Source organism: Pseudoliparis swirei, chromosome 1, assembly GCF_029220125.1.
Source record: "Pseudoliparis swirei isolate HS2019 ecotype Mariana Trench chromosome 1, NWPU_hadal_v1, whole genome shotgun sequence".
Taxonomy (NCBI): Eukaryota; Metazoa; Chordata; class Actinopteri; order Perciformes; family Liparidae; genus Pseudoliparis; species Pseudoliparis swirei.
In genome coordinates, this window is record NC_079388.1 from 14,072,134 (window position 1) to 14,099,377 (window position 27,244).

Here is a 27,244-nt window from a genome sequence, read left to right on the forward strand (position 1 = left end):
TGCGGTTTTATTCATTCGAACATTTCCGTGCGTGTGCGTTTGTGATCTCCTCTCAAATATATGCGTGTTGTTTACAGCTGTAAACAGACAGAGACTAAATCAGGTCATTTCATCCTTTAATCTCATTCAGTGAATGTGTGTGGATGTGTGTGTGTGTGTGTGTGTGTGTGTGTGTGGATGGATGTTCTTAGGGTTGGAAGGTAAGTACAATGCTGATGCAGCTGATTTTATCCCAGAAAGAGGGAAGAGGGAGGGGGGAGAAAAATAGATACAGCAGCAAGATTTTGATTGCTGAGTAGAAGGAAGACATTAGCCAATAAATGATGGGTGGTAAGAGAGAAACAGGGGAAGAAGTGTAAAGTTGAGAACTACGTGTGTATTTTAAGTGGTTTTTTTGCCAGTATTCTTTCTCTACCGGACCTTGTGCTTTAACTTGTCAGTGGTCAAGGCCAGGGGCTGAGGCGCCGTTGTGCTCTGTAAGCTCTAAGTCTCCATGACTGCCGATACAGAAATGCTGAAAACTAGTGTCCATTCATTGCAACACACACAAAGTGTCCTAGTTCAGTGTTCTTTTGGCAAATTGAAAAATGCTAAATTAAGCTTTTTTTCTAGGATCTAAACTGTTGCTGTTCTGTGTGTGTGTGTGTGTGTGTGTATGTATGACTCATCATTGGTTCTACTTACAGTGAAAAAAGCTGTGTTGCCTCGTGGATATTTGAATAGCACTCCATTCCCACACATGATTTGATTCCACCGGCTAATCGGAAGACTTTCATAAGCAATTAGACTGTGTATCCATCAGCCGTCTTATCTTTTTATTTTGTTGGTAAGCTGTTATATACCACGTCACTTTGCCCAAGGGAATGATCTGGCCTCGATGGAGTTTTATGGTTAGCCTTCAAGCACTCAATTCCAGTTTAAATGTGTGGAATCTGAAAGCCTGCAAACGAGTTACCAGTGATCTTAGTGGTCTTGCAGAGGAAGAAGACATGGCAATTTCTAATGCGCTTACTGTATAACTGCAAATGGGGACTTTATAATGTGGCACTTTTTGTCTGTTCCAAATAGTCCAGAAAGCATGCAGCTCCAAAACTAAAGTGAACGAGAGGCAGCAGCAATTTGCAAATCTCATGTTGTACAAAGCTTCTCGCATATCCCACAACTCAACAATATTTCAAACACGACTGACATTTTTTGAATAAAACGGGCTAATTATTTATGTCTGCCTTGAGAAGAAAGACGGGCGGTAGCGTGCAGTTGCTTGTTAATATTCATATGCGTGTGACATCACAAGGTATTTGCGCATCGTGGCTGAACAGCATGGGCGAGAGAGTCTCTCAGATGTCACTGATGCTGAATGCTGATGGTGGGATAATCAACCGCAGTCAGCAGCGCCAACTGAGAGACAAACCGCAGCGAAGTCATTAACAAACCAACATCTCCAGAGAAAGAAAGAGAGTGACGGTGATGGAGAGAGAGGCAGATACACGGGAACGTGGCGGAGTGAAAGGAAAGGTGAGCGAGGGAGTGGGAGGAGAAAATATCAGCAGTGGCTTGAGATTTCAACAGATGAAGTACGCCAGAGAACGTAAGAACAGCTAAATAGAAAAGGGGGAGGCATCACATCACTGTCAAAACAGGGATATAATGCCTTACTCATCAGTTGTGTTCAGTTCAGGGCGATAAAAAGACACGGATGGCAATACAGGCTGATTAACTGTCTTTTGCTGTGCAGAACAGTTCAAATTAAAGGGAAGTGTGCATGGGAATGAGTGGAGGAGTTGTACACTACCTATGGATTTACCAGAGATACAGTAAGTGCTCCATAGTCTTGAATTCTATCTGTTTCAGACAATCTAATTCCACCTGAGAGTTGGAATGTGGATTGAGTCATGGGTTACGCACACTCAAAACACACACAACTTTATCCCGCGTCCCAAAGGGTCTGCCAGTCAGTGAATGAGTGAGGGATGTCATTAGTTTATCTTCAGGCTATCTGCACTCCATTACCAGTGTGTTGCATTACCTTGATGCTATCTGCATTAACGCCGTAGATACCTGCGAGGCAAAACAGAGGGCTTACAATGCCTCGAAGTTACTTCACACAGTGAATATTCCGCTGATAAAGCAAGAGCTTAAAACCATGCATAGTGCTGGAATTGCTATTTAAATACTCCAATCCTTGACATTGCTTGTTTTGATGATAGATATGAGTTTAAGTTTTATATATAATAAAAAAGTGTTTTTATAATCGGATGCTTCGATATATAATCTGCATACGAACAACATAACAACTCTAAGTGTTGGGAGCAAGGAAGTAAACAGAAAAGTTGCATTCTGTGTTCCCCGGATGTAGAGACGTAAGTCAATTACACTTGCAGCAAACAAATCAAGGCTGACAAATTAAACAAGGTGACGTTCACAAGTTCACTGTGTTTTCATCTGCTTCGCTCAAATGGCTTTTGCAATAATCCTCAGGCAGAAAACAATTTGGGATAGAATAAAAGTAACTCGATGTCATGCCACTCTGCCCTAGGAAAGTGACTTAGCTAAATGGCAGCAATGAGATATGCCTCTGTTTACTCGCCACACCGCTGTGCAAGTCGGTCGGTCTGTGTGTGTGTGTGTGTGTGTGTGAGAGTAGAAAGAGCAACTATGACACAAGGATGTAGTAAGTAAGTAAGTAAGTAATTTATTTCCATCGGTACATACATAACGTGTACATACTGACAGACATTAACAACAACAAAATGTACGAATAGTCATTGATCAAGGAGAAAAGAAAGACAGACGTTAGAGAGGAAATTGTGTGCAACCACGGGAAAATAAATCCATCACGAAAAAGTGCAAATATGAAGCATCTTCAGTTAATTATTCTGCTATTGATATTATCTTTAAACATATGACAATTATCTCTCAATATTCATCAAGGTTGAACGGTGTTTGGTTTTAGTTTTAGTGTTCTGCACAGATACATAATGACCTCTCCTATTGTTAGTTGTAGCAGTAATTGCAGTTGTGTAGACTCATCTATGCAAACACTATTTTAGCAACAACAGTATGCCTAAATAAACAACCTACTTTAACAGAGGTCACAGAGACACACTTTGGATGAGCAACAGACAGAGTTGGCTGAGTGTAGTCTTGCGAACAGTTCGGCATTATGGAGATATGAGTGTTGAGAGAAACAAACAAACAAACCAATATTATACAGTGAAGTGCTGCCTTCCCAAAATCTACGATTACAATGTAATTTAATCAAGGTCAGCCATTTGCCATTTAGTAAAGCTCCCAATCAATCCCTCGTTCACCAGGTGAGGGTTTTCGCCCTCAACTGGACTCATCCTCTCTGCCTGCTGCCTTCTATATGACTGCATGCAGCCAAGAGTATGTGGACAGTAAAAAGAAAAGATTATGTCGAAACATGACGTTGACAATCCAAACCGTGCCTGCAAAACTTGGATTAGAATATTGTTTCTCCATCTGGAGGAAATTATTATTAATGAGCAAATCACCAGATCTGAGTGACAGCAATTAAAAAGTTGAGGACCATGGTTAAGTTGTTCATGGTTAGTACCAATAAGGGGAACTACACTGCACCACAAGGCAACATATATTCTAATCTACGCCATTGAGTTTCTTCCCAAGACGTTGCATTAGGCTCCGAGTCCATATTCAAAATGTCATCATTTGCGCCAACATCTCTCTCTTTTTCCTCTCTCTTTCTGTGATCTTCTATTTCTCCCTGTCGCCGCAGAGGGTTCCCACTAATAAACTCCAACACAAGTTTGGGCAGAATATCGGATTAGCCAGCAGAGCAAGTAGGGACACAGTGACCGAAGGAGCACCCAAATAATGATATTTACTTTCTACCAGTCGCTCTTCTTCTATTCCTGTGGCAATGACGATCAAAGAGTAGCCGAGGGAAGGAGAAAGCGATGGAAAGGAGAGGAGGAGAGGATGGAAACGGTGTATTTGTGTGTGCGTGTGTGAGTTATTGAAGTACAGCGCTGGTACTAAACTAGAATTAGCTGCAGGCTCTCACAAACAGAGTTCTATATTCCATTACTCTTGTTTTTGCATTCAGTCGACGCTCTCTCCTTTAGTCCCTCTGCTTGTTGATCTCAACTTTATTGCCCATCTCTTAATCATAGATTTTGTGTTCTATGTTTTTTTTCAGTCCATAAAATCTCTGAACTGTCCTCCATGTCATTTTTATATGATTTGCATTCATCATGATGGAATCCATGACAGTATGTTTCCAGAAGAATAATGTTCACCTTTCCAACAACTAAGTAAGTGCAACTGGTCACATGCAACAAGTGTCTCATCAGATGCCAGGCAAATCCTTTGGACACAGTGTGTGTGCATGATACGGACACTTTATCCATCATCACGTTTCACAAGGTGTTTGGATAACTAATTGTATTGCTATGCTTCGTGTCTCGCAGGGATGAACAAGGGAAAACAAAGGGAAAGGGTGAAATCAAGGCAGAAAAACGTGACTGCAGCAACACTGAGGAAAAAAACTGCTAAATCAACAGAAGCTACAAAAATATGCCAGGGATTTGCTTAAGCCAGGGAACAAACGGCGCACAAGGGGAACGTCTGTGCTTCACAGTCCCATAGATTACTGCTAAAGGGAATATATTTCTTCCATTTTTGGCTTTGTGGTTAAGGGATGCAAACACCACGCCAGTGTTTTTGTTGATTGTCTTTCTGCTTTTTGTTTTGTTTTTTTACTTCTTTTCCTACAGTGAGAGTTTAAAAAAATTGGATTAAGGTTATTTTAATTATTACGGTCAACTGTCAATTTCAGCAAATTGACAATTGACAGTAATAATTAAAATAACCGTAATCCAATTTTTTAAAGTATTAATCTTCCACAGAGTCTGTATTTAAAGACCTTTTGTAAGTGCCTTTTGGGTGATTTTATGAGATCGTTTGAAAAATTTAAAAGAACGCCGTGAGATTGGTGTATGTTTTTGTAGATTAGTCATTTATTCCACCCTCAATGGCGATAGCTAATTTTTCTGTGAGGAAGTGGGCTGCAGGTCTGCAAATCTTCCGGTAATTATGACTGAAATTGCCTCGCAGGTAGACATGTCCATTGGTGTGCCGTGTGCTCTGATGGATGTGTTTTTGCTTTTTTGTCTCAGAGTCACTGCTTGCAGGTATGTTGAATTTTGATGGTGTCTCATGGAAGAAAACCCTATCTGAACGACTCACTATGGAGCACTACGTAATGTGTGCAGAAAAACACGGCCAGCAACAAGTACGCTCTCCATTAACAGAGTACCAGATATTTGAGGATATTTTCAAAGGAAGACATGATGACAAAATGGCAGAGCTTGTCATATTATTTTGAAAAAGTAATAAAAAAACATGTTGTATGCTGCGTGGGGGATAAGTATTGGAGAGCCCGATAGATGTTTATGTATGGACAGTGCTTGAGAGATTCTAATAGGTGTTCATCACTACTTGTGTATGAATGGACAGCATTTATATATAGACAGCATAAGTAATACCAGTGACTTTTGTTTGAAGCTTTGAATATCAGATCCAGAAATATAAATCCCTGCCGAAGACAAAGTAGCTTTTTTTTGTCAAATGAACTGAGAATCATGAACTGTAGATTATGGGTGCTTCAGTTTAAAACACTGGTGAAAAGACTACTTTGGCAATATTATCCTTGGAGAGAGCAACAAATATACCAAAATAAGGCAAATATCTCCAACATTTAATGTGTATTTCTCTGTAGTCTTTTGCTAAACAATCAATATGTATTGACCCAATGTATTGACCCAATGTGGTTATCACTGAACTGCAGTAATGTGATTCTAGTTAAAAACAGGTTGTCCATGATTGGTGAAATTGTGATTTAATTGGCAGTGAAACAGTCTGTGGCTTCGTCGCAGCTCCATGGTATCACAATAATAATAATAATGAAAAAAAGATAATTGAATGGCATCCACCTCCACGGAAGTGAAATGTGAAAATGTAAAACATTTTTTTACAGATTGTTCCATTTCCCCAAAACTGCAGCTACCGCACATTTTGTTCAGAGACACAGTTTTCATTAAAAAATTGCTGAGATTGAATGCTTCAAAAGGACTGGAAACTTAGGTAGTGTTATTGCAAAGTAGTGACTGACGTGATTTGCATAAATTGTCATGCAAATCAACAAAATTAATTCCCTGCAGTGAGAAAAGCATAACTTCGCCTCCCACTATTCCTTTGTGAGTGGGGCTTTTTGTTCACAGAACTAAGGATACATATGAACTTAAGTTACTCAATTCAGATTTTCTATCTTTTTGCCATGCTGCTCTTTACATAAAATATCTTAACGGTCTAAAAAAAGGTTCACGTCTAAAATGATTTAAGCAAAAAAAAACTAATAACTATGTACACATTGGCTAAAATATTAGCAGGGAGCAGCACTACATCTATTTTTAGTGATTATGTTTTCATCCCTGAAGGTTTAATCATGCTCGCCTCCCAAACATTTGGCGCATTGTTTTGACTCAAGTGTGTCGCCAAACCCAGAAGGGCGAAAAATGACATATTTTAGAAGGGGTGTGCTGCATATTCAATATCTTATCTGCTCAGGAAAACATTTAATTTCATGCCACTGCTGAAGTGTACTCTGTTAAGAACATTGATAGACCCGGGGACGGAGGAATGTCGATAAGCAATACACACAAGGAGGGATACACAGGATGTGGCATATAAATTCACAGCCTTCGAGTTGATTATTTCTCTAATCTGGGGTTACAGAGCGTAACAATTCTGCCTCACAGGTGAGTTGATGCTATAAATCTCCACACCGTTTCACTTTTTTCCTGCACGAGATGATGAAAAACAAACTATCACTCTTCTTCCTGTTTCTAGCAGACCGTCGTTAAAGCTGGCGTTGATAAGTGGCAGTCTCCCCATTAACAACCAAGACTCAAAGGGACCATAAATCCTACCGTGTTCGTGTGTGTGTGTCTACGAATGTGTCTGCTTGCACATGTTTGTGTGTATCTACATGTTGTGTATGTGTGTGTGTGTGTGTGTTTGTCGAAGCTGTTGAGTAAGATGCCAAAATGTGAGCAGCGCAAACAAATTAAATTATGCAGCCTTGGAGCCATAAATTCTCCCACACAAACAGCCAAACAGTCCTCCTCATCATTTGGATATGTACTCTTTGCATGGATGCCGCACAGCACGTTAACAAATTAGCACGTGCAGTTCACGATGAACGGACGAGGAAGAAACGTGCTCGTGCCGACAAACACTGAACGCATGTTCGCCACAGGGCTCTCGTACTGGAGTCAACCCGCCGAGTACGTGTCGTGGAGAGATTGATGGCCAATGTCACTGGCGAAGAATCACTGGCGTGACAAGCGTTCAGACAGGAAGTGCTTGGGTACGTCACCCGCTCTCACCCTGACCCGCTGCAGACTTTGGCTCTTTACACGCTCCACTCATGACCTAACACTGTAAGGCTCTCAAATGTAGTGCGATACATGCACAGCTAATGCTGGAGGAGACCGGAGCTTTGATCCATCCAATCATTGCTAAATGATAATCTATAGAAAGTGACTGGCATGCACTTAACTTAGAAGTGATCAAATAAGAAATCATAGCTGCTCTAAAATGAAGAACAACCTCCCATTTAATCTCACCCATCAAGTGGGTGAGAAAAAAAAGAGTCAGTTTGCATTATATATTACTACCATTCAAAAGTTCGGGGTCACTTAGAAATGTCTTTATTTTTCAAAGAAAAGCACTGTTTTTTCAATAAAGATAACATTAAATTAATCAAAAATACACACTATACATTGTTAATGTGGTAAATTAATATTCAAGGTGGAAGTGTCTGGTTTCTAATGAAATATCTCCATAGGTGTATACAGGACTGTCTCAGAAGAAAGAGACATATGGTTTTATTTTCGTTTATTTTCTGTAATGCACAAAAAACAAATTGTCATGCATTCTGGATTCAACTGGAATCAACTGAAATTTATTATTAATATTATTCTATTATTATAATATTAATGAATATCCTATCTCTAAATATTAAATATATCTCAAAATCAAATTAGTATACTAGTAAAAGAATATCTTGAATTGTTAAATTAACTAAAAAATTAAACAAGGTTTTTGTGAGCCTTAACAAACTAAAGCTGTTATAAATTTTTTTTATATTTTTTAACAAATTTTGGTTTTTTTTTTTTAAGAGATTTTTTATAAAGCAAGCTTTGTTTTGATTTTATAGAAGCAATAAAGAAAAGATAATAAGCAATAAAAAATTTCATAAATTTGAAAAGAATTCTTGACATTTTGACTATTTTATTTTTTATTAATGATTGCACATCAAGAAAATAATTTTAATTGCTAATTCTAGAGGTCCATTTCCATCAACTATCACTCCAGTGTTCTAATGGTACATTGTGTTTGCTAATCGCCTTAGAAGACTAATATCTGATTAGAAAAACCGTGCAATTATGCTAGCACAGCTGAAAACAGTTATGCTGGTGATTTCAGCTATACAACTGGCCTTCCCTTGAGCTTGAAGTTTGTAGAACAAAATTAATACTTCAAATATTAAGCATTATTTCTAACCTTGTCAATGTCTTGACTACATTTTATATTCATTTGATAAATAAAAGTGTGATTTTTCATGGAAGACACTAAATTGTCTGGGTGACCCCAAACTTTTGAACGGTAGTGTAAATATCTTAAACAACGCTCATTTTTTCAAATAACTTTCTGACAATCGACTATTAATCAAAGTCCTTATTTGGTGTGTCTGTTTTTGTTGCTTTGAGGTTCAACTTTCAAGGTCTTTTTTTGGTTGAAAGGCTATCCACGCAGCTCAACTCAACACTTTGAACCACAAGCAGAAGCAATGTGAAAGCACGTACATACATCTTTCCCCCTCCCATGCATATACTGTACAACCTCTTTTGCTCTTGGGTGCTTGCCATTAAGCAAACACCTTTCTGAAACCTTGTGTGTCTGAATAAATTACAGTTTTCCAGCCCACTGCCTTTTAATCTGTGCTTAAACGTGTGTGTTTATCCTTGTGTTTGTGAGGGCGCATGGTATTCATTTTATCTGTATTCCAATAAACCTTGATTTTGTTGACACCGATTCAGCTCGCAGGGATGGGCTGCACCGCTCGTCTAGATCCCCTTTTGTAAGCCTCGCTGAACACGCACACACTTCCTCTCTCTTCCTCCTCCACACACACACTCACATTGTGACACTCTCAGCACTGACGGCTGACTGTGGTGTTAATGCTACTCCCGGCACCATGCACTAGTGCCTCTTACTTCGGTCCTATCGGGCCCGTGGGCTGAAAATATGTCCGTTTCACGCCTCCTCCTCTCTCTCTCACTCACTTCCCCGCCCCTGCCAGAACTGCCAGGCCTTAAGTCCCTCCGTTCCATCACTCCATCACTGAGAGGAAGGCATGTGAAGAAAGATGCCTTCACATATTCCCACAGCTTTACCCCCTGCTAAAATGTACTCAGCGTGTCCCAATTGGCAGTTACAAGGGGAAATGTGACACAAAGTTGGGGGAAAAAAAGATTGCTTTTTACAAGAAAGAAATGTGCACTCTTGTACGGAGTGAAAGTGAGTGAGCAGGTAGAGGTGCAGTGTCTTGCTTTAGGTCAGGTTGGCTCTGGCTTTAGTCGTGTGAAGTCTGTCTGACTACTGGGTTACAATACCACAGGCCCTGTTCACACCAGGCTGACTGAGGTTTACGGGGGAAGCTCATTTGACTGCAACCGGATAATCATTATACGACATCATTTCATCAAAAACTATTTCCAAGAACCAAAACAATTTTGACGGACAAATAAATGGAATTTGATGTTGTACGGTCGAGTACGTTGTGTGGTGCAATTGGACCAATTTGTAAATGGTTCATTCAATTGATACAGTCAAGGATGTTCCATCAATACATTCATAAGTTATGCTATTTTATTCCCCGTGTACAAACATTAGGGAATTCCATGGCATTTGGAAAAAGATCATGAAAGCGAGGGAGGAGCGCCTGAGGAGTCAGGGACCAGGTTCAACATTGTTTTGTTGCATTGGTCAGGATTACAAAATGTTGATGTATCTGAACAAACTAGTTTAGCAAAATTAAAAATATGTATTATTTGTTTAGTTTTAAACATACTATATCATTGTTACATCCATATTTCTTCAGTTGAAAACACTTTATTAGGTTTAATTTGTACATACAGACTCAATGATATGTCTGGAGGCCATCAGAAATTTTTTATTCGTAGGCAAAGAAAAAAGATGTTAACAGGCTGTTGCGATAGTCATTTTACTTATACACAACATCAAATTGCAATTTTTTACCTGGATGTATTACCAACTCCAGATTGCAAAACATATTTAATCCTGAGGTTAGTTTTGCCGCAGTTCGACTCGTCCCTGTGTGAAGTCCCCGTGCTTCCGCAACACTGAGGGAGCAAGACGGACTTAACCTTTCCATCACTAAATCATTGCTGGAAATGCTACGCTTAATTAACAGCAATCAGATACCGGCAGCAGCTTGAGCTCGCAATTTGGGACACATATCACTGCATGTACATTTCCTGTTTCTCTCCATTTAAAAACAATTGAAACTTCTATCAAATTTTCTCTCACTGCTTTCCCGGTGTCAGTTGGGAGTGCAGTTTAATAAAGTGCTGCAGCAACAAACTGACTCAGATATGCATTACTTGAAGAGTGACAAATAAAGCAACTGCTGCAGGAGCACACACACTTACAAACACACAATTGCATATTTGTATATATATATATATATAGCTGACCTGATTTGTAAGACAGCATTCCCCTGATAACAAAAATGTGCTGTGACAGCAAGGAATACATGAATAAATACATTTAAAAAATCTAAAGAAAAGTGACTGCGTTGAAAAAGAAATCAAAGGTGATCATTTGAATATGAACAGAGGGAAATATTATTTTCGATGACTGCTAGAGATCAAACAACATTCCAAGCGTTACAACCTATAGTGTGGTGTGAAGAGCTGACAAAATTCAGCAAAAGCAGCATACAGGAACACTAAATGGAGAACAGGCAGAAGAGATAAGACACCAAAAAAAATAGGCGAGGAGGAAATGAGGAGAGGTTGAGAGAAATTTCGAGGAAGAGGAGCAAGAGAGATCGAAAGAAAATGACTTTTGACACGAGTGTCTGATGAGAGCAAAGGAATGGGAGGATAGCATCTCAAATATGTGCTTAAAATGTGTATGTGGGGGGTGATGATGGGGGGTGAATGTAAAGATATATACATGTTCTGACAGACTGCTGTTGGGAGGTGAGAGCTGCTTCCAGATGATTCCCAGCATCTCCAAACTCACTCATAGGCAATACCAAACACAGAGGAACTCTGGTCAAAGACGATCAGAATCTAAATCTATGTTCCTTATAAACCCTCCAAACCCCCCTTTTCCCATCTTTTCTTAAAATTCATTTGCTTTCCCCTCACTTATTTTCAAAGCGCTTAGACAGCGAGAGTGGAACGCTTCCCCCCCGTCCCGCCGGAGCATCAATATACAACAGAGCCCAGAGGTCCAAACAGGAGACAGGCTGAGGAGAGCAGCGCAACACAAATCCATCATGGATTTTCCTTTCTCTGTTATTCGCTTTCTGCAGGGAGATGCAGTGGAGGCACCGCTGGCAGAGAATGAGAGATGCAGGTGGAGGAGGGGGCAGAGGAGAGGAGAGAGAGAGTGAGGCAGAGAGAGGTGTCGGCGGGGAGAGAAAGAGAGGCCGTCAGAGACTCAAAACAGTATCAATAATAAAAAACCCTTTCGAATATTCCACTCATCGGTCTCTGGAGGGCTGGCATAACCCATAATTAACACTATTTGCAATGCCAAGTTCAGAGCAGAAAGTGACAGGAATTAAAAGGCAGCTTTGGTGCAGCCTTCACTGATCGGATGCAGAATGTGCCGCTAATTGAGTTAGCCTGTGAGGGAGTGCCAAGAGGTCTGAGAGATATTAGGCTTCAAGCAATAATATATAAATAAACGCATCAGTGAATAGCAGCTCTGCGGCGGTATCTTATATTTGCAGCTATTACAAACAGAACTGTGTCTCTTTCAGATGGCCGTTCAGCCTCAAACTATTTATTTGAAAATGTTTCAACTTAGTGAGCATGAAACGCCGCAAACCAGAGGACGCTGTGTTAGCACAGTGCAGCCCTCTCGGAGGCTGCTGAATTAAGTGTTGAGGATGAGGCCCATTCAGACGTTGTTTCTTTGAGCCTTCACACCCAAGTGAGCTTCATTTCATTGTGCTCGTAGCTCTGAAGCACAGAATGTACGGATTCAGGGAATAACTTTGGTGTCAGTGCTGTCAGTGTCAGAAGAGTCATCCTTGTATAAACCGCCATTTTGATTACAGTCCCCAATGCATTTACTTTATCACCTTCAAGTCCAAATAACTCCAGAAATGACATTTTCAGTTTAATACGACTTGGGTCTTAATGGAATGGTATTGGCAATCTGTTTTATTGGCTCCAAGAACTCCCTACAGTCTGTGAGATTTGGAAAAGCAGTGACCTTACTATAATGCCATTTTATGGTGGGGAGGTTGCGAGCAAGATTTTAGTCACTTTATATGTAGATAAAACTAAATGTAATGAACCTAAAATCTCACTGATAAGTCTAAATTGTGTGCACGCTCTGCTTCAGTAAGGATGGGTTCTAGTGGAATCCGGATGTTTATCTGAGAAGTGTGATTGGGATTTGCGAAAGGAATTTTGTGAAGAGAATGACAATGTTTTCATTATCTCTCTTCCCCAACAGTTTTGCTACTGTGGAGGTTTGCTTGAAACCTGCCCGACGGTCTGAATGATCACTTTTCTTGGCCTCGTCTGTCTTATACTGGCAAGATCAAAGTGTTCCCAGATCTCAGCCCTTAACCCCCTCTGGCCTGCCTCAGCCGGTAGGACACACGCACCATGGAGAACTTTTACTGCAAAAAGCCTGAATATGAACATGTCGACAAAACCTGTTTCAAAAGTTCAAAAGACTACATACACTCTTCTTTTTCATCGTTCTGAATATTATCAAAAACAATGCCTTCTGAGTTTAAATAATCCAGTAGCTGGGTATGCAACTGAAACCTGAAAGAATATGGTGTTTCCCATGCTTCAAAGCAGTCAACAATGTAGTAAATATGTTATGGTCTATATTGCAAGTGTATTGGATACAGTGCCATTACTACCAATATGAATAGTTTTCACAAAATCAAATTAGGACACTTATTCTAATAATCCTGAATCACCTTTGAAATCCGCCATATCCATACCGTTGTCACGTTAAAGTAACATTATGCAACAATTGTACATTAAAATAACAGCTTGAAAAAAATGGTGCCGCTACAATGACTTTTAATATGGCGATTTGTGCCTCCGCCATTGCCATCGGGGGTCTGTGGGGAAATAACTCCGCTATGTAGGATTCTGGGGCCGCCCGATCCGGGGCGGATGTACTTCGACCTGCTTTCTGGCAGTGATTACGCAAAGTCATATAGTGCCACTCCACGCTCGCAGCTACAGTATAAGGGCGAAGCAAGCGAAGTCTCTTGTAATGAATTACACGTTCCAATGTAAATTATGAATTTTGAGCTTTTTGGTGTTGTCAACAATATTGTATTCGATCACACGTACTCCACATTCAAACATTTAGAAAACAACGTATATAGGCTGAAAACGCGATCGGTATTTCATCTAAACTAAATGTTGTCATTCTTTTGGTTATGTTAGCATTCATCTCCGATATCACAATGAATAAAACTATGCAGTCATATTTATGTAAAATCTTTGAATATTCTTACCTTATCGGTTGACATCATTTCTTGGTTTCTGACATCGTCTGGTCATCAATACAAGTGTATGCGAGGCTGCATCTATCGTAACTGGGTATTTACGACACTGAAGTAAACGTTAAATACCTCCAAAACTGAAGGGGGCGCTAAAAGGGAAAAACTACATTATGGGGCTTTAACATGCTGCATCCTTTAACGAACATGTTTGCGAATTACACATATCCTTCAAATTGTTGACAACACATTTGAACAATTTGGTAAAAAAAGATTAAATAAAGGCTCTACCTTGTCCGCAGGTTCCCCGGGCTGGGTGGTCCGTCATATACAGACAAGATGTCAAAGTCCTCCTCGAGGGCGAACCCTTGAAACACCAGCTGCATCCGGTTGTGCTCCGCCGCCACGATCACCCATGTACAGTTGGCGTAGTTAGGATAACCGTAAGGGTAGCCGGGGCTTTCTATCGTCCCGTTGGGACTGTGTAGCGTGTAACTGCAGTTCTGAGCTGCGAAGAGGAAAAAGAAACAGGCAATTATTAAAAGGCTGTACGGTGTGTTAGAACTCTGAGCAGAGTGTAGAAAGTATTTATAGAGTATTTAACCAAATAAGAGACTCTGCATCAAAGAATATAAATGATAGAAATCCACAATCATACTTAATTGCACACCCACAGTCACACAGCACCAATTGCTGCAACACCCATTATCACCTGGAGCGTGCCTCCTGAGCCATTATTGTCGCGGCGCTAAATGGAGCACCCTCTCCCAGCTTTACCACCTCGAACCCCTCCATCATCATGCACTTGTTCACTCACTGGCCCTTTCTCCACATTAGTAACAGGTCCAAATATATAACATAGTTGGAGAGAGAAAGCACACGTACATACACTACTGTTCAAAAGTTTGGGGTCACTTAGAAATGTCTTTATTTTTCAAAGAAAAGCACTGTTTTTTCAATAAAGATAACATTAAATTAATCAAAAATACACTCTATACATTGTTAATGTGGTAAATTAATTTTCAAGGTGGAAGTGTCTGGTTTCTAATGAAATATCTCCATAGGTGTATAGAGGCCCTTTTACAGCAACTATCACTCCAGTGTTCTAATGGTACATTGTGTTTGCTAATCACCTAAGAAGACAAATGTCTGATTAGAAAACCCGTGCAATTATGCTTGCACAGCTGAAAACAGTTATGCTGGTGATATAAGCTATACAACTGGCCTTCCTTTGAGCTTGAAGTTTGTAGAACAAAATTAATACTTCAAATATGAATCATTATTTCGAACCTTGTCAATGTCTTGACTACATTTTATATTCATTTGATAAATAAAAGTGTGATTTTCATGGAAGACACGAAATTGTCTGGGTGACCCCAAACTTTTGAACGGTAGTGTAAGTACTGCATGAATTGTACTCATCACTTCAACTCTTCTTCAGTCTTAAATTATAATTGTGTATGCTGCCAGGCATCAGAACTGAGCTCGGGGTGGATGTGTGAAGTGTGATCTATTAGTTGTAATTCATCCCTGAATGTAGTAATGTGTGAGTGCAGTTATATTTTGCGTAACGGGTTGTCAGTGTTGATATACTAATTGGTGTCTGCATGTGTATGTATGTATGCAAGTCATCCTGCAGATCATAACACACTCAATTAATGGATACATCCTCCAATTGTATTTCCCTTTGCAGAAGAAAACTTAGGATCACACATAATTACCTTGCATAAAAACAAATCCTTATAGAGGGACTGGATTACAAAAACATGCAAGAATACAAACTATTTAGACAAATGGTGTATTTTCCCTGATGATTAAAATGTAATTAGGAGAGGATAATTGGAGGACATCTGTTATCTGCATAACCCACATTATTTAACAATACAAACACTTGCAGTAGATATGATTTCTGGTTTGTAAATGTGCATCCATATTCTTAACGGTGAAACTATCCGGAATAAATAAATGCAACGAAATGACCTATGCTTCCTGACAGGGCAATGCAAAATATAAAAAAAACAATCTTGAGTAAAACACACTGCAGCTTCGGAATGTGTACATTCCTCCAGGAGGGATGTGTATCCCGTATTACATACGTGTGAAACATTCAGATCATGTGCTACTTTGAAATCGCTCTCTGATGGGGAGAACAATCCCAAAGCTAAATATCTGTCCAAATGTTCACTCAAACCAGAAGGGATTTAGAGGTAATAAGGCACTATGAATCAACACAAAACAAAAGAAAGGAACATTTTCCTTCCTCTCAGTTTGACCATGAACCAATTTAAAAAAAAATCATTTTTGTAAGTATGTACAGGGGGAAAAAAAAGAGAATAAATTGCCAAACATGATGTTGGGACAGAGTGTCGCTGGAATGTTGCATTTGTTTTCACAGCAATAATCAAGACCGATGTTCAAGATTTCAGGGGCTACATGCCACACCGGGCGGTGTTTATGAATTCTGAAATGCCGCTGGAAAAACACCCGCTGACACACACAAATGCACCCAAACAAATAAAACCAATTTTAACTTGTTTTTCTTCCAAGGCAGCAAAGAAAAACAGTAACACAATATGTTTCTTGGATTGGGGAAAAGGGGGATGACAGTTTCAGGAGGTAAAGATCCAGACTGAATGGCTTCAGTAGGAGTGGAATGATAATAGCGTCTCCTCCTCCCCCCACCCCCCAAAACAACAGGCAGGGGCCTCTTTCAGCTGACACTTTTCAGCACTTCATAACCACTCTATCTCTTCCAAAATATGCTAAAGTGTGTGCACTTGAACCCTGGCCACTTGAAGACACTTTAGCAAGCTGTATAATGTTGCACTGTGAGTTCCGCTCTCTGTGGAGATCTGCAGGTGTTACAAATGAAATCTTTGGAAAAAATCGTGGAAAGGCATGAATAAAATAGTGTAAACAGTGATAGGAACATAAACTAAATATGACATATACACTGGATAGAATGCGGGGAAAAAATTAACATAGTGTGTATCCATGTTTATTTCCCCCGTGTCTTCTCTCAGCCCTCTTCTTTTACGAATGACAAGAAAGAAGAATAAAAAGATCAAAGCAAAAGCCATCTCCATCAAATTTTTCATTAACGCCTTTAAATGGGCCCAGCAAGTGAGCGTGCACCTTCTCAATTACCGTCAGGTCAATACTAATATCCAGGTAAAACCTCCATATCCACCTCTCCCGACTGATTTCCATATCAACAGCCTGGTCAATAATCTCATCATCTCATCCATTACCAGGCCTCTGTCAGACAAATGCCAATCAATGGCTCATACAGCGGCTAATGTCAGAGCTTGATGGGGGTCAGAGAGAAATGTGAACCTCATGTACATATGCAATGAGTTAGAATGCGTGGGCTGGGATGAATTACAAAACAAAACCACGGAGGTTCAAGTAGCTAAATGGTTATTATGTTTCAGGATGGACTCGGAAAAAAAGAGATTCTGTGACCCTTCAGGTTTCAAGGACAAACCATTAATGTTAGATATCAACGTATTCAGAGTGCAATAGCCCCCAAGAGAATTAGCAGCTTAAATGAAAAGCATAATCAAAGGAGTATGTCTTTGCAGCTGAATAATAGTGCTTCATGTCATCATAGTGCATATGTTAATATGGGACGGACGACGCTTTACACATACTGATATATGGCATGTGCTAAACCAGCCAGGAAAGCAGGCTCTGTGTTTAATAGGCACCATTAAGCAAAAAGATCATGACCGAAATTAGGAATACGGGGTCCCCCAGAGCTTGGCCGAATGCGAGTTTGAAGTGTGAGCATCTGTACCAAGTGACCAACTTTTTAAAATCGATAATGACGCACACAATCTGGGACTAAAGACCGAGATAATGCTTTTCGAGAGCCTATTGTTTTGGCTGCAGCCAAAAAGATGTTATCCATGATGCAAAATAGATGGTCAGAATTGCATTGGACACAAAGCAGACACATCAACGTTCACTTGAGAATGCACTTTTGTGGGCATTAAGAACCGATTTACAACATCATCAAGTTTGATTGTTTTACCACTCGGTAATAACGGGGATGTTTTGCCAGATGTTTTCACTGTGTGGTCCTAGAAGGGCCGTTGAGGTAAACCCGAGGTAATGGAAGTGTGCTCTCTGTGTTGAGAACCCAGAGCCTTTGATTGAGTTGATCCTTCACTTTGGGCTGGGTTGAATTATTTAAGCCTTGCCATGGGAACATTATGAAATTAGCTGTTGGGAAGTGGTGACCCCTTGTGTAGCCCCTCAGTGTAAATCTATAGGGAAGAGCCCATCCTACAGTTGACCCCACTGACCATACATAAAGAGACTGCTGGCCGTGCTGTTTTAGTCCAGTAGACCCCCGGTAAAATAGAAGGTCATATTGCTCAGGTGAAACATTATGATTGTGCGGTAATAGAAAATATGCTGGTTCAGCAATTAGGAAAATTGCCAACTGGTTTTAGTGGATAGTGTATATTATCCTTCAGCATGTTTATGGGAACTGTTTGCACTGGCTTGTATTGGAATGTTAACTATGCTTGATATCTGTGGATGTTCAACAGATACGCTGTCCGCTGCTTAGCCCGCTCTGCCACTGGCGGCATCAGCTTGGCAAGAACAACCTGAACGCTGCCAAATGGGTGTTCAGGGAGAGGTATGACCTTGCCGGGGCAGAACTCCAGGTTCTTCATGCATATGTGTGTGTGTGTGTGTGTGTGTGTGTGTGGGTGAGCTGTTGTTTGCTTTGCCAGGACAGTTGTTTAGTCGCGGGCATACAGAGCTGCGGCAGTGCACGCTGTGACACTTTGATGAATCGATGGTCACTGTGCTGTACTCTGGCAGGACAGCAAACCCTCAGAGCGGAGGACGGAGACAGAGAGAGAGCGATAGAATGAGGTCTACGGGGGCAGACAGACACAAAGCAGACTGACTGGCTGACTGAATGTACGTGTGAGAAAATAGATCTGGAAGAATAATAGAGGCAACGGTGAGCTGGGGGACAAAAAAAGGCAAGGCAAAGAGAGGGAGGAATCAAAGTGTGTGATATAAAAAATAAAAATAAACTATTTTCTGCATCTTGTTGCCCTTCTGTGCTGAGGTCACAGACAGCCAGTGTGACTTCCACCGCAAGTTAGCGCATAATCTGCGATGGTAGCAGAAGTAGAGGTCTTTTTCAAGGGATAATTAATCAGTGCTTCTGTACGTGTGTAATTTGTTAATTTGAGTGTGGAGTGAGACACACCACGTCTGTGCATGTGTGAGTGCCGGCCCTATACCGTGTGTGGGTACAGTGTCACATATCTGCATGTAACTCTTCTGCTTTGATGCAGTTACAGCGACAGCAATTCTCAAGAGGAGGACATCTTATTTCAATCCCAACATTATATTGACATAACACCATAAAGCAAAAAACAATCATTGCAATTCAAAACTGCTTTCTGGACAATCTTTTCTCCCCCACCACCCGCGTCGGCCTGATCTCTGTGTTTCAGTTCAAGTTTGCCTTTGGAAAAAAGACAAAGATGTAGGGAGAATCCTGTTCCTGCAGTCAATCATATAAATGTTTTCTAAAGAGACTAATAATTGTTGTTTCACGTAAAGAAATGCCTTCCTGAACTATTTATTTCTAAGCATGGAATTATGTCTGACATTTTTTATATCATCAACGCAACAGGAAATTACTTTACAATTATTCCAAGATGTACAGTATATATCTAAGGGAACCTCACACTCATCCAATAAATTGGGCCATAAACTACATTTTCCAAGTCTCTTCCATCATATAGCTAGCATACAGAGTTCAGCTATTTATTTACTCCCCAGAGAAACCATGAAGCCTCCATTCATGTGGTGCATCAGGGCCTATATCTATACAAAACGAGCATCCCATTGGAGCAAACAGTGAATATTGGCAAACCAAATAAGTACGTCTCTTTGGGTTTATCGAGTAACAAAGCTATCATCTATTACACATGACCGACCCCATGAGTAAACTTCAAACGAATGTTTTCTGTGTGTGTGTGTGTGTACCAGTAACTGCCTCCCTGGTGGCAAGATAAACCCTTCCGCCCCATAGATCCTCTCAGCACCACTATTTGTCTCTTGACGTGTCAGCGCATCTGCGCGCCTTGACCGCATCATATCCGAATTAACCTCTAGATGGCCGCCATTAAAATGGAAATGTGTGAGCTCAGCGATCCCGCTCGCATCCATACATTAGGCTAATGCCTCGGCCAGGGCGACACAGTCTGCCATTACAGACAAGTCAAATGCAGTGGAAGGCACTTGCGATAGGCTTTCTCCCACTTAGCCTACTGGGCCGAATGGTAAAAGTCGTTTCGTGCAAAAGGCCACAAAAAGGCAGCTTGCATTTTCAAAATGGGGCGGGATCGAAGATTGCCTTGTACCGCATGAATGTGTGGAATAAAACACTTATCTGTGTCAACACATACAGAGGACACTTAGGCAAACGCATATGTAAAAGCATTTGCCACATCTTTGGCAACACATAGTTGACACATGCCCTCACACACAAAAATGTATTGTCACAGCGACATCGCTGGAGGGAAAGAATGTGTTGGGAAATAAACAACACCCACGCGCAATAATGTAGCCAAAGATTAAAGCATCAAATAAAGTGGCTGAATGGTAACACATCGAGGAGGCGCGCATGCAGAAATGCTTTCTCGCATGAGTGAATGCACACATTCCTCCGGTTGTCAGGGCTGGCTAAGGAGGCACAATGGAGCATCAGAATCAGAATCAGAAACACAAACAAACGAGGAACTTTTTTGGGGAAAAGGCAGAAGAATCAATACACACCATACCCCGCCGTCCGCGCCATCTAGGAAAGGGGGTGGATGAAGATGACAGCATAACATGAGGGAAGAGAGCGAGAAAAGAAAAAGCCCCCCGACTATGCCCTAGAGGAGGGTGGTACAGGAGGAGCAAAAACACCCATGTGTCCTCTCAGACAGGGAGGAAGAGGAGGGAGCCAGGCAGTTCCTTCCAGCTGGGTCATATTTAACCAGCAGCATCATCATGCCAGCCAAAACCACCTGAAACACAGCAACCCACACACTCTCTGACACTATTTCAGCCCCAAAAAACTCCAAACAGCTGCTTTGAGATTGAGGATTTTGTGATCATCATGTTCTTTTTCCTCATTACCTCCTCTTCTTATCAATACATGTACAAAGCCAATAATATGTTTGGTGTTGCTGTGAATGACACAGCTCCTCAACAACCCACGCACAAAGGCCTCCCGCTGATCAATATAAAATAGCGGTTGATGTTCTTTCCGGTTCAGACGGACCCCTCACTTTGCAGGGGAGTTTATTAATCGAAACAAATGAGCCTCCCACACAAAACACAGGGAGGCTATATGCTGGGAGAAATTGAGTTTGTCCGAGTTCATGATTGTGTGTGTGTGTGCACGCATTTGTATTTGTGATAAGAACCACAGCACTGGACCGCAGGCCTGCTTCCCAGTACTCAGACATGGCCCTTTCTCACCTGGAAACATTCTCCCAATGAGACACATCCTCATGTGGTCGGAAGCCAATTTACCAAGAGATGCGTTTGGAGTTTTACAATGAATCCATTTGTTTCAGGATTTTTTTGTGTTCCTATAAACCATATTTGTTCATTTATAAAAAGTCATTTTTTGCTGCACAGGGGTGGTTATTGCACATTCACCTCCCTTGGTTTGCTGCGTTTGTGCATAATTCTACCCAATTCATGAATATATATATATATACACATTTACGTACATTTATGAATTTAAAATGAGTTTAAAGAATAACATAGACAGAAGCTGTATGTTGTTCAAATGACAAATGAAGACTAATCATGTTTTACTCTATTATTCATGACTCCTCCTCCACAGACACGTCTGCAAATACAGTACATCTGAATGTGCACAAACACACTCATGCGCACATACGTGCTTGGAATGATTCCAGTTTTCTCTTCCATTTTCCTGAGTACTTATGAGGAGAAGCACAATTGGGTGCGACACTAATGTGTGCAACACTGAAGGTCAATTATCAAATAATTTCTATTCCGCTCACATCTGACAGCCGGCCCTTTGATCGACATTAGACTGAGCCTATGCTGAATCGTTACATCCTGTTCTGTATTTGCACATATACTGCACCAGAAATAAGTAAAACCTACAATTTCTGGACTCTAAGGGCTCGATCACACCAGACGCGCCTCTCAAAAACGCGTCGCCCGCAAAACCATTGATTCATTCCCTATGGTACGGCGCGACTTTCAGACGCGCCTTTTAAATGCCACGCGGCGTGGTTTTCTTGCGTTTTTCAGGCGTGGTTAAAAGTTAAAACATTCTCAACTTTAAGCGCGAGGCGCGCCGCTCATCAATGTCACACTCGGCCAATGCAGCCAATCGGATCAAGCAGGAGGCGGGCTTTCCTTCATGTTTTCCCGACGAGAACCTCATATTAGCGGTATTTAATTACGAAGAGCTTCATAATTGTAAATCTAAACACGACTCAAACTGACTCCTGCTCCGTCGGAAGTGCAACTAAAAGTGCTCGCCATCGAGACACAATTCATAGAATAGATGCTGGTATTCGCCGTACTCTTTTCTTTCTTTTTTTAAATATCTGGAACCTAAAATCAACAGTTGGTTGCGCACGCAGGTCCGTTCCACAGGTGCGCCGCACTGTTTTGCCCGGCGTATTTTTGCCTCGGCGTTTTTGGTGCCGCTGCGTTTCTTAGAGGCGCGTCTGGTGTGATCGAGCCCTAAGCAATCAATAGCATCAAGCTGAGGTGGAATCATGCAATTATGAACGTGGTAAATGTACGACAAGCATGCTGATGTGTTAGTGAGTATTCATGCACATTTGATCCGCTCTGAGCAGTGCATATTAAACCCAGAGAGGAAGCACTGATCCAAAAGGTCAGGCTATGACCGTCCAGCAGGGCTATTCCATCCATCACTGAGAGATGGATGAGCAGCAGCTGATCAATGAGCCTAAACTCAACTTACTGTCGTACCCTTTAACCTTTCGACTCGGATCCTTACTGCCCCTCAGGAGCACTTCAACGTATCTCAACCAAAAAGCATTATTAATGAGCTGCAAATGGATGGGAAATTATTTTAAAGGAAATTAATCTCTGCATAATGCTTTTCTACAACGCTGACAGCATTAGATTGAGAACTGTTAAATTGGCAGTAAATGTTTAAATTAAAGCCAATGTTGAAAAAATGTTTGGTACTCTGTCGGATAAGTAACTATTTCTACAATCTTTGAAAAAATATATATTCTTCCTGATGTACTTCAAGGACCAGATTGTATCAAGCAATGTTCAATTGATATGCGCCTCTTTGTTCCTGTATGTCATCAATAGGAGCAAGCTTTATCAATAAACACACATAAGATCAAACATTCTCAACATGTAATATAACAATTGTTACAAACCATTTTAGAATGTCTTGTTGAGGTTACCATCTTATAATATGCCTATTTCTTGACAGATAATTTAGTCTGGTCTCTTGCTGTGGAGAAAACATCAGGAGGCACTTTCCACTCATCAGGAATTTTATTTTTTCTTTCCCTGGCAGTAAAATACTTTACATGAGCCAGCACACAACTGCTGTCACGTTTAATTAAACTGGTTTGGACACCAGACACTTTTAGGGTGATTAACTCTCGCAGACACAATATAGCTCGGCATGTTTTCATCCCGTTTCCACTCTTTGGGCCAAGCGAAGCTAACCTGCCGCTTAATGTAGCCTGATGTTTACTGCTCAGATATGAGAGCGCTATCAACCATGCCGGATATCTCCTGGCAAGAAAGCAAATAATTCAAAAGAAAAATGTAAAACAGTTTGAAAGGAACAGAAACTTAATAACCTCTAAAACACTCAAATTAAAGACTGCATCGTATTTCCTGTATATGTAAACATCTTGCATGAACGTACGCATAAATATGCTTTTGATTCTTCACGCAAAATGGACCTCACAAGTGGAGCAATGCATGACAAACGCACACACTCACTGCCTCTCCCCACATGATGACTGCCTCTTTCCCAGAAAAAAAGACCACTGACAGATTGCCTATACGTTGAACAGAGCGAGGAGCGGTACAGGAAAGGAAAAAGACAAGGACAAGGACAAGATAACTCCTGCCCAGGATTTAATCTTCAATCTCCTGGATCAGTGATATCTGATAAGAACAGTGTAAATCAGGAAGCAAAAGAAGCCCCTGCCTGAGCTTTGCATCTATGCAAGACAGACAGGGCGTCTACATCCGTCTCTCACTTTGTGAGGATTCACAGGAGCTCGAGAAAAAATCTGATGTCAGATAATAACGGGACGAGAATCTGAATCGAGATCGAGACCTCTGTCTTGTAGCTTTTCTCCCACACAAGGCTCAAGGAGATGTCAGCCCTGGATTTGTTTTCTCTATGCATCTATGTGATTCATTTCCATGTGCAATTATCTCGGGAAGATTGAACATATTTTATTTTTGTTTTCCTGGCACGTCTTACCTTGCAGCAGTTGCACCCCTGTTACAGTCGTAGCATATTTTCATATATTGGAGCTGCCCACAACTAAATCTACTGGGGATTGTGTGAAGGAAAATGAAAACCAAGAATCATTGCTTATGTCCTTGAGCAAGGCACTTTGCCATGTCCTCCATCCAGTGTTTTAATAGAGCTGAGCTCCTGAAAAGCTAACAGAAGAACAGATAAGCTCACAGGAGTATGTTGTGAATGTTATGTTAATCCCCTTGATAAGCCAAGCAGCCACAATATACATTTATTAATTTAACACAGCATTAAGGGACATGCTGAAAGTGATATGAGAAGTAATAAAGTATTTCTCCTTTGTTTTCCACGAGATTTTTCTTTTGCGTCGAATTTGAACCATTAACTTGGTCAAATCTGGCTTTGTTGTGTATATGCATCACATTTAAATATTGAAAGGAAGTTCACTATTGTTTTACTGCAACACAACTTAAGAGATGAAATCGCAGGGGAAGCAATCAAATTATTCTGAAAATGAATTAGATGGTCCTCATCATCTCATTAAGTGTCACTTTAATCAAGGAATTTAGCATCTGGCTATAGGTTCATATGGTCTCATGGTCCAATTTGTGTGGCTTTGTGTGTGTGTGCAGCTGCATTCAGGATTTTTTTTGTAAAGTCTGCATACATTTGTGACTGTGTGTGTGTGTGTGTGTGTGTGTGTGTGTGTGTGTGTGTGTGTGTGTGTGTGTGTGTGAGTCACAGTGTGGCTGTGACCAGTGTGACGAAGCACAGTGACAGAACTCTGGCCATCTGGGGACAGATGACAGTTTGAATCATCAGAGAGTGGGATGGAGGAAGAAAGGGGAGGTGGCAGAATGAATGGGAGGGAAGGGAGGACAGAGGGAGAAAGTAGAAGGGGAAGACATAGAGGAGTAGGATGACGGATCAGCAGGTGTGTGACACACACGCAAGGACGAACGCATGGACACGCACACACATTACGTCTCTCAGTGGCCCGTTGAGCTAGCTGATGACCTGCGTGTCAACCCTTTGGCCTCATCATCCGAGAGTGAAACAGGGTGGGAAATCACAGGCTCATCCAGACAAAAACACACACACTGTGAGTTGTTGTAATACAAGTCAGCTTGATGCCTGATAAGAAAATTAGCCATTCCAAATAGAAAAATCACGCAGTGCTAAAATAAATGGTAAGAGAGGGCCCGGAGCTTGTGGAAGCTTATCGCCCCGCTACTCCAACACTCGTTTTCCCTCTCTGCCTCTCACTTCCCGTCACAGCTGATTCCGTCCTGTTGCTTTGCCGGTTTCCTTCCCTGTGCAACCTCTTTATGATCTTCAGCATTATCTTGACCACCACTCTCCATCCCACTCCAAAGTTCCCTCTCCTTAGCTCAAGCAGGCAATGAGTAAGTGGTAGAGTGGCAATACACAGCGACTTTGCATTGCAGACATTTCCTCTGTTTTGAGTAAATAGATAATATCATCCGTTTCTCAGCTCCCATTCGGTCCTTTATTGCTCAACGATGAATGAAGAGAGGAGATGGGAGATGGGACGCAACGGAGCGTGCAGGTATTGTGGAGGATTTGAGATTGAGAGTAGTAGGCAGACAGGTGTGAGAGAAGTTAGAATTATATCTATATATATATATATATATATACACACACACTGACATAGATATACATATATACACGCACACAAATATGTACACACACATATATACACGCACACAAATATGTACACACACACATATATATATACACACACATACATATATTATATATATATATATTTATAAAATATTTAAAAATTGGTTGGTGTTACAGGTAGAGGTGTGATCAGGTGTGTTCACAAGACCCCTAAACCACATATCTTAGCCAGCATCAACCAAACAATGCAACACAATGTCTCTACCATGGCAGTTTACAATGGTGTGCAAGCAATTCATCATTGGTCCAGGATCCTAATCTCAGCAATACTGAGGAATGTTGTAGAAGGCCGACAGGTTACTTGTACCATGGCGAGCATTAACATGCACCTGGACATATAGGCCTTGAATGCTATTCAGGGTCTTGCCAATACAAAAAGTTAGATTCATAAGAACTCAGGACTGAATCTATATTTACCAATCGATTTGATGATTTTCTCAATATATCATGGATGATGAAATCAGAATTTCAATAAGGACAGTTGCTTGTTTAGTCAAACAAACCATCCAAAAATAACTAATCTTCTATATCTTCTCCACTTGAACTAGGTAATGTTGGATATTATTTTGTACCTTTTAATGACTTAATCAAATTAGTTTCAGATTGATTTCCTGTCTAATCATTTGAGCAAAGACATACATGTCTGGATATGGCTGCTCTTTGTCTAAAATTCACTTCCAAAAAGCCTAAAACATAGGAAGGTCACTTAATTCAGGACACAATTAACAGCCGACGTGCAATATGATCTTGTCAAATAGGGGTCGGGAGCATTTGTCTCATTGAAGTTTCAAAGCCATGAAAACATTGGAGAAATCCCAATATGAAGAGCCAGTTAGCCCTCCACTGAGCAGCAGCTGCTGCTGAGGCTGCTGGCTGGTGGAGCTGTCCCTGGTGCTGAAGAGAACTTCAGCTGAGTGGCGAATTCAGCTGCGCCTGTTGCTGTCCAGGGCGCTGAAATGGTCACCCGATGGTGAGTTTATGGTGATCCCATTTGTTACAGAAAGCCCCCGCCCACTTAGCCCATTAATAATGGTATTTCGATTTACCAAAGCTGCACTAAAAGTGTATGAGAAAGAATATATTCTACTCTCATCTCTCATTGTATTCTGACATAAAGTGAAGATATTAACTTCATTATCCGAAAAGTGTTTCCAAATAGGTGTTCCCAA

General features: G+C 40.9%; 1 protein-coding gene across 1 annotated transcript in view; it reads right to left on the bottom strand.

Annotated features, from left to right (window-relative positions):
* Positions 1 to 27,244, bottom strand: part of csmd2 (CUB and Sushi multiple domains 2) — a 208,905-nt gene that overhangs the window by 178,856 nt on the left and 2,805 nt on the right. The window contains exon 2 of the mRNA XM_056417277.1: positions 14,141 to 14,357. Within this exon, the coding sequence (XP_056273252.1) occupies positions 14,141 to 14,357 (217 nt within the window). The remainder of the gene's footprint in view (positions 1 to 14,140; positions 14,358 to 27,244) is intronic.